Raw genomic sequence first — 9,465 nt, 5'->3', positions numbered from 1 at the left:
ACACCATCTCTTCCTCAAATGGACCTTTTGTTGGTAAAGTGGATGTCGAAACGCACCAGTGGGCCTATTTTCCAGAAATAACAGACTTGATCTGCTTTCGGCTTCCATTCCAGATAGTGTTAGCCTAATTGTTAAATTGAAAGGTAGTGTTTATAAAGATGAACCGCATCCAAATTTCTACTGAATTCTAACACTCTATGATAGTGGGAAGTGTGTGTCCACTGGCTAGCACACATCAGATTCCCAGCAGATGCAGTAGCCTAGTACGTCATGATGGTATTACTCACCAACTGCATCATGAATTGTGGGTATATGGACATCCTACTCATTTGACGCGCTGTTAGTGTTTACTACAAAGTAGTGAAATGTGTTCGCGCGCGGGGGTGGTGTGTGTGCGCGCGTCTGTTTGAATGCATGCGCACGCGTTCCACTGGCTTCTATTATCTGTCCTGTTCCAATTTCAGTCCCTCAACCTCACACAAACAGACCTGATTGTTTTTTTTTGTTTTTTGTTTTTTCAGTAAGACATTAAAATATTTAGTATGTCTATTAACTTGTTTTTTTCTTTGGAGACGATGGCTGGTGTAGGAAAAATCTTGCCTCACACGCACTAGTATTTGTTGATAGTGTCCAGCAGTGATCCCATGCAGTGCCCTCGAGCCAGAGAGTCACGCTGGCGCCGACTCTTCATTTCTGGTGTCTGCGCTCCCACGGGTCACTCCAAGCTCAAAATAGGGAAGGTATGGCCGTTTGTAACTTTAGCGGATTAAGAGGCATTTCCCACCGTATGTTTATTATAGGTCTGTCGGTGCTACTGCTCGTACAACTACTGGTTAGTTTAACGGCGCCGCGCGCATTTAGCAGCACGAGCGGTGACGAACCGGCTTTTCTCGTCATAAGCATTGAAAACAGTGACGGGTCACTGTCGTCTGAGGTTAGGAAAAATGATAGGGATTTGGAAAGCGGTGTATTGGGTCTCTGGACGGACGAGGATTCAGGACTCACAGGATATGAAGACGAAAACGAGCTGGAAAAACCTCAGGTAATTATATATTTATTATGCAGGTTACTTATTTTCTTCCAGTTTTAGGGGGATGGTCTTCCTCATTTGCGACTCAAAAGAAAATCAATTGCCCTAGTAAATGGGCTGAATTTTAAAATGAATAAATTATGCAGTCATTTTCAATCTGGAGGGATTGGAAAACATATGTGTGACTTGGCAAAATATACGGGGATCCCTCCTAGACTCTTTAACATGGAAAAATGTTCTGCAAAAGTCTCTCACTCACTCTCTCTGTTTGTCTCGCTGTCCGCCCCCACATCAGTGAGTTCCTCAGTGAGTCATATCTCCTCTTCCTCTCGTCTAGTGTCTCCATGGTTACTAAACAGGGTTGTTGTATGTTTTGGGAGAGGCTCAATTTCCAACAGCCCATCAGATTTTAAAAAAGTTCTTTTGTTCAACCTCTGGTTTCTAAAGGGCACATTCTGTGACCCCAAACAAGCTGCAACTTCTCCTGCCTGAAGCGTTGCACATGCTCTCACAGTGTGGCTATCGAATGCCTGACCCTCCTCCACTGCATCCCTGGGTTTTTTTGTATGTGCATTTGAAATTTGGCCAAGAAGAGTGAGATCTTTGTGTTTGTGTGTTTCCAGGCCGCAGCCAGAGAGCTGAAACTACAGCCGTGGGCATCAGAACAACCCTCGTTCTTCACAGAGCTGCTGCGTTTCACCCAGTTCATCACCACAACAGAGGTACACAAACTTACCATAATGCTTCCTGGCTCGATCATTCTTGTCTTGCGTAACAATTTGCGGTTGTGTGTTATAAAAATGGACTTCAGAAAGCAAGATATCTAGACTTTTCCTGTCACATTCTGCAGGTGAACTGCTCAGATGGGAATCAATCTGAACGCTCTCCTGGTCAATCTGATGTTTTGTGCATCAACCACTGGAAGGGCAAAAGGGGTTGTGTGGCCTACTCGTTCAGGTAAATGTATATATTAAGTTACAGCAGATTAACTCTTTCCCTGCCATTGACAGAATTCTCGTCTTTCCATGTTTTCACTGTTATGCATCTTCTGAAAGAGGACAGAATCTCCTGATCAAAACACATGTGAAGAAGAAGCAGAAACAAGCGATAGCAAATGTAAGCAGATACATATGTAAAATAACGCGATCATCAACATTAATCAGCATATTGCTAAATTAAAACTGTCTAATGTTACTGAATGAAATGTCGACCCAGGACGAGCTACAGGACTGTGAAGCTTTGGGGGTGTTGATGGACTCGATCTACTCCATCTGTGTTTTAATCATCGTTCTGAATCACATCCAGATGTACTCTTTGACAAAAATGTGTTTTTCTCAGCTTTTTTTTAATTAAACTTACCCACATTCAAGTGGTGATTAAAAAAAAAAGCATTGAGCTAGAATAAAACAGTTTTTTATTTTGTTTAAAAGCAGAAGCTCTGTTCTTTCTTTTAATATATTACATATTCAGATATTTATACAACAAAATATTCTGGAGTAAAAAGTTTTGTGTAAATGATCAAAAATGCTAGTGGTGGGTGACAACTTAAAAAAAAACGTTGGCAGGGAAAGAGTTAAAGACACAAATGCTTATTTAATTGAAGCTTCTTTAAATAAGGCAAGTTAAAGTCATCTCTTATTAAACTAAAAGTAGTGACTGATCTTTTCTTTCATATTGTGACGTACATCCGAGTGAAATTGTTAATCTAATAAAAAGAAACAAATGAAAAAATATGATTCAGTTTAAACAAAATTATAACTGTCCCTGAGTCATTTTGTAATCAATCTAAGAGTATGTCATGATCTTTAGTGTTGAACACAGCACTAAGATCAAGTAAAGCTAGTATTGAGATGCAGCCTTGTTCAGAAGCTAAAAGTCATTTGTAATTGTAATGAGTTTCCAGTTCTATGATGGGGCCTGAATCCTGACGAAATCTTTCATAGATAAGGACTTGATTGAACAATGTCTTCTGTTTGGACTTCTTTAAAACAGCCAGCACATCTAAGACCAGACATGGGATGCACGAAATATTGGCCACCATATCGGTAGTGGTCGATAAATGTTCATTTTTAATGTAATCGTTATCGGCCCGATAAGAAAATTTGGCTGATATATTAAAGCTGACAAATAATGGTTTATTTACCTCAAGCTGAGACACTTCAGATGTGCACTGTTCGCCCTGATGGTTTTAAATTGCTTGAAATATGTTTGAAATCCCTTAAAAAAGCCCGTAGCACAAGTCTGTCATATAGGCTACATACAATTATAAGGAGAACATTATATATAATTGTGTGCTTTTAATAGTGAGACTTTTGTTTTTGTAATCGGGCTCTCAAAAATTATATAAAAATTTGGATTTAGATTTATTGGCCAATATATCGGTTATCGACTTTCAAATATAAAGAATTATCAGTATCGACCATCATTTTCATATCGGTGCATCTCTGCACCAGACATGTTCATTTCATATAATGTAGGGCTCCTTGTTTCTTTGAAGGGTGGGATATGTTGTATATAATCTATGAAAAAACAAAAAACACAAAGCTAAAGGTTGTCCCAGATTCTGAAGCTCTTTTGCAGGGAAACAGTAACTGGTTGTACTGTTCATTTGAATGTTTCAGAATGTTTCTTTTGTATGTATCTTTATAGTCTGGATGGGAAGGATGCTGCATTTTTAGACACAGTGTTGTACGCGGGGTGTGAGGTTCATCGCTTTGACCCCAGCGGTCGAGTGGGTCGACCCGCATATATTCAGAATCATCAGGTTTGGTTGGACTGGAGAAACCCGCGCAGTCACTCGCATGCAAGCCTCGTGGGTAACGTACAGCGCAGGCTGCTCGACATTATGGACTCACTGGGACACACCACGGTACTTACACACAAATACACTCATTCTGATTCTCACAAATAATTTAACACTCACCGTGCAGTAGTGAATCACACTAAAGTTCTGGCTTTATGTACATAAGTATGTTCACACAAGCAACAGTGACTCATAAGATGAGTTGCACTTTGGCAGAGGTGGACAACTTCTTTACTTGAGTGGAAGTACAGATAAACTGGTCAAATATTACTCCGTTACAAGTAAAAGTTGTAAAGACCGATTTTTACTTAAGTAAACGTACATAAGTACTTTTTTTTTAAGTACTTGAGTATCAAAAGTAAATGGCAATTCATTGTTTTATTATTGTTGCATTGTTACAGTACCTTATGCCTCTGAAGCAACCTAGTGAAAACACGGACCAGTTTGAAGTATCCGGGGAATTAAGAGCTTTTAGAATGTTACAAAACCTGTAGGAATTAAAGGGTTAGTTCACCCAAAAATGAAAATTCTGCCAGTAATTACTCTCCCTCATGTTGTTCCAAACCCGTAAGACTTTCGTTCATCTTCAGAAAACAAATTAAGATATATTTGATTAAATCTGAGAGCTGGCTCACTCCTCCATAGGCTTCTCTGTAAATGAAACTTGCCAGCCCAGAAAGTTAGTAAAGACAATGTTTAAAATAGACTACGATAAATGCCAGGCAGTCTACTTGAGGAACGACCACTCCCTGAGAGGACAAAGGACCTTTCTGGAAATTAACATTTGGACTCTCTCTTGTGAAACTAGCACCATCATTCGAGACGCAAGTCTCACCTAAGCAATCCTAATCTACATTTCTTCTAGCCTGGGAAAACCCAGACAAACTTCCGGCAAATTTAGATTTGCTCTGCAAGTAGTCTGGCAAAGAGCCCATTCAAGCCGATTTCTAATCTGCCAAATCGAGGCACCAATCAGAAACGTTGAGGAGGGCTTTACACGATGACGATCGCTCTGATTGGTTTTAGGTCTATCCAATTGCACCCAGAGGCATTTGAGCGACGTCCTTGGTGACGCCCCTTTGGAAATGAGTTATTAAAGGGTTAGTTCACCCAAAAATGAAAATTCTGTCAGTAATTACTCACCCTCATGTTGTTCCAACCGCGTAAGACCTTCGTTCATCTTCGGAACATAAATTAAGATATTTTTGATGAAATCTGAGAGCTGATCACTCCTCCATAGGCTTCTAGGTGACCGAAACTTGCTGGCCCAGAAAAGTTATTAAAGAGATCGTTAATATAGTCCAAGTGACTACAGTGGCTCAATCTTAAGTTTATCAAGCGACGAGAATACTTTTTGTGCGCAAAAACAAACAAAAATAACGACTTTATTCCACTATTCATTTCCTTCTCTCTGGGCCTCTAGTTGGTTCACGTAGTGTTTTTGCGTCGCGCGTCTGTGTTACACGTCATCACGTAGGCTCACAATTGGCCGAAGCTGGTCATGTGTGTGATGCGTGTTGACGTGCAACACAGACGCGCTGCGCAAAAACACTACGAGGCCCAGAGAGAAGGAAATGAAAAGTGGAATAAAGTCGTTATTTTTGTTTGTTTTTGCGCACAAAAAGTATTCTCGTCGCTTGATATACTTAAGATTAAGCCACTGTAGTCACTTGGACTATATTAACGATCTCTTTAATAACTTTTCTGGGCCAGCAAGTTTCGGTCACCTAGAAGCCTATGGAGGAGTGATCAGCTCTCAGATTTAATCAAAAATATCTTAATTTGTGTTCCGAAGATGAACGAAGGTCTTACGCGGTTGGAACAACATGAGGGTAAGTAATTACTGACAGAATTTTCATTTTTGGGTGAACTAACCCTTTAATGAAGCTTTGCCAGACCATAACTCAGTTACTACTGAGAATGGTCTGGTTTTAACCAGGCTACATTTCTTCCCCTCTTACCCAAGAATCTATAATGTGAATAATTATCATACAGTATTACACATGTTTGGTATCGTTTGAAATGTCTCAGTGCGACTGGTACAAAGGTCTCATTCCCAAATAAGTAAAACAAAAGGTAATAAGGTTTTTAAGAGTTTAGAGATAACTGGCACACAAAGGAAGGTGGTCTCCAGACAAATGGTCTCACAAAAGGTGTCAACTCTGAATGTAAATTCCCATTGTTAGTAGGGGTGTAACGATACATCGATATGGATCGATGCATCGATATAACGTATAACCATACGATGCATCGATTCCACACGTAAAATATCGATTTATCGACACCTTTATTTTGACACTCTCCACAGTCTCATGTAACATCCTTCCGCCAAAGCGCACATTTTCGTTTACTCACCAACCATACTGTCTTTATAACGTTAATCTCCTCATCTGAAATAGACGCCTGACTGAACCCTAAACAAGTTTTTTCACAAAAGCCGGTATTGTCCGCTGTCAAGGCATCGCGAGTTCATGTTTTAAAGCACACTTGTTGGTGAACATGATAAGTCAGTTTTAGCGACTCAGCGCGCAGTATTCAGGTCAGATGTCATTTTGAAAAGACGCGCTGGCTAAGAAAAAGCTGACTAAAAGTGATCGAGGATGGATAATTTCAATGAACTTGATGAACCCGTGATACCTTCTTCGGGGCATAAAAGGAAAATAAAAGCTGAAACATTTTCACGGAACCTTACTAAAAGCTCGTTTAGTGGTGAGGGAAAAGCTCTCTGTATTGCGTGTACGTTATCACAGCAACAAAGTTTGTCAGGCGTCTATGTCAGCTGAGGAGATTAATGTTACAAAGATTAACCGAGTGTTGTATTGTATATCGTAGCAATTACTTGTTTGTTTTTTTGACTCAGAAAGATGAAATGTGAATGTATCTGCTCTGCTAAAAAAAAAAAAAAAAACTTTTAACATAGGCTATTAAAGCATACTTTCAATTAACTTTAATTTTGTAATTTACCTGTATTTTTTAAGTTATTATTATTATTAATCAAAACAACCCAGCTGCAGTTTGATTGATATTACTTGGAATGCACAATAATAATAAGAAACATGATTTATGAAAATGAACAAGAATGGAGTACTTGCAAATGACCTCTTCTGTTGTAAATGTCCCAATTAATCGGTCGATATAGCCCTGAATCGAATCGAATCGTAATCGTATCGCAGAATTTTTTGAGGTATCGGCAAATATCGTATCGCTGGCTGAGAGAATCGATATCGTATCGTGATGAACTGTCCGATTTACACCCCTAATTGTTAGCAGATGTTTCCATGTGAAAGAAGTTTCTGTCTATATAATGAAATGCAACTAGAGGATCAGCGCGATTCTGTACCTCAGATTAGCCCGTGATACAGAGAGTCGCCGAAACTCTCAGCATCATGTATTTCCTAATGTCGTGTTTGCATCTCTTCTCTTTATTCCAGAGCATTTGATGTTTGGTATTGATTATCTTTGAACTGATTATGTAATTGGCATGATACATTTACCTGACATAATAAATTGTAAACATTTGATTTTATTCTAATCGACTCTGACATTATCAGAGTTAAAAAGAATAGTCAAACATTCACTCACATTTAATGATGCACAGATATCATTAAAACCTTTTCATTTATGGAGTCAGATGAAATAACGAGAAAATAAATTATGAGAAAATGTATTTCATTTAATCAAAATACTTTGCCACGAGAAAAGACAGTAACACGCAGAGAACCTTCCCCACTGACCGGATGAGGCATCCGATTGAGCGCGGGCTTACAGTGGCTCAACCACAAGTTTATCAAGCGACGAGAATACTTTTTGTGCGCAAAAAAAATCTTCATGATCTACTGTTTCTCTGAGTGAGTTCACATAGTGTAACAGCGCAGCGCTTCTGGGTTGTACGTCAGAACGTAGGCTCACGATTGGCCAATGCTGGTCATGTGTGTGATGCTGGCCAATAGTGAGCCTCCGTTCTGACAAGTAATTGAATTTTAACAAGTAATTGAGTAATTACTGACAGAATTTTCATTTTTGGGTGAACTAACCCTTTAAACAAAATGAACTGACAAAAAAAGACAGCCATAATCATCTTCATTTTTGAAATTTAAAAAAAATTTTTTAATTGAACACTCCTACCACCCCAACAAAAGAAGTAAACATCTATGTGTATCCACTCATGCACATTTGAATCAAGTGGTCTGTATATATAGACTTATGTATGTAGCTGAATAATTGCCGACAGCAATACTGCTTTAACAAAGAGCAAAATAGAAATACTTATTCGCCATGAAAACAAAACTTTCAAAACGTTAGTTGTGACAATGATACTACAATTACGTTTTTTCAGATGAAAAAAATCATGCCCTGACTAACATAACTATCTACTCAAGGACCTTGACAGAAATGTAGTGGAGTAAAAAGTACGATATTTGTCTTCCAAATGAAGTTAAAGTAACAAGTCTCCAGAAAAAATAATACTCAAGAAAAGTACAGATACTCAAGTAAATGTACTTCGTTACTGTCCACCTCTGCACTTAGGACATATGTGTTAATCTCATATGTGTTAATCTCATTTCATACGAATACAATATTTTTGAAGTGTCATCTGCTTGGTCTTAAAATGTCACACTCATTTAGTGTCTGTTTGCGTAGGTGGATGTCCTGCGTATGGATTTGGAGAGCGCTGAGTGGCGTATATTAGAAAGCTGGATTAAGGATGGGACTCTCAGAAGGATCAATCAGCTCGTTCTGACCGTTCATCTGCAGTGGGCCGGGTTCGAGGTGGGGGGAGCCGACGAAGATGTGGTGCGTTTCTGGTACAGTGTGTTGAGAGCCGTCAACATCTCGGGACTGCGACTCGTGCGTTTCACACACGGACCGGGACACATAGTGCTGAGACACAAACTGGACAACTCACACAGCTCGTACACACTCAGCTGGATAAGGGCAAGCGAGCAGCGCAGATGACCAACTGCAAAATCTCTATAGACACAGAAGCTAAACTCTGAATCTGTGAAAAAGATGATGATAATTAAAAAAAAAAAAAAGTTCGGAAACATTACTATTTTAAATGTTTTTGAAAGAAGTCTCTTATGCTCATCAAGCCTGCATTTATTTGATCAAAAATACAGAAAAAACGGTAATATTGTGAAATATTACAATTTAAAATAATGGTTTTCTGTTTTATTATATTTTAAAATATTATTTATTTCTGTGATGCAAAGCTGAATTTTCAGCATCTTTACTCCAGTCTTCAGTGTCACATGATCCTTCAGAAATCATTCTGATACTTTTATCCAGGATTCATTGATGAATAAAAAGTTTAAAAAAGAACAGCATTTATTAAAAATAGAAAGCTTTTCTAACAATATCAATCTTTACTATCACTTTTTAAAAATCAATTTAACACATCCTTGCTGAATAGAAGTATTAATTTCTTTAAAAAAAGAAAAGAAAAGAAAGAAAGGAAGAAAAATTACTGACCCCAAACTTTTGAATGGTAGGCTAGTGTAGGCCTATATTGTTCCAAAATATATTTATTTTTAATAAATGCTTTTTTTTTTTTTACTTTTCATTCATCAAAGAATATCCTGAAAAATGTATCACAGGTTATAAAAAAAATATATTGAGCAGCACAACTGTT

At 38.4% G+C, this 9,465-nt stretch overlaps 1 protein-coding gene across 1 annotated transcript; it reads left to right on the top strand.

Moving 5' to 3' along the window:
* Window positions 1-568: 568 nt before the first annotated feature.
* LOC307163401 (putative methyltransferase-like protein 24) lies at window positions 569-8,855 on the top strand. The gene is made up of 5 exons (XM_079879427.1): window positions 569-1,042; window positions 1,654-1,752; window positions 1,881-1,987; window positions 3,680-3,899; window positions 8,475-8,855. The coding sequence occupies exons 1-5, from the start codon at window positions 743-745 to the stop codon at window positions 8,787-8,789; spliced, it is 1,041 nt and encodes a 346-aa protein (XP_079735553.1). The 5' UTR covers window positions 569-742; the 3' UTR covers window positions 8,790-8,855.
* The last annotated feature ends 610 nt before the right edge of the window (window positions 8,856-9,465 follow it).

This window comes from Squalius cephalus (assembly GCF_949319135.1).
Source record: "Squalius cephalus genome assembly, chromosome: 8".
Lineage (NCBI taxonomy): Eukaryota > Metazoa > Chordata > Actinopteri > Cypriniformes > Leuciscidae > Squalius > Squalius cephalus.
Note: the sequence above shows the minus strand (reverse complement) of the source record. Positions and strands in the feature narration are given on the sequence as shown.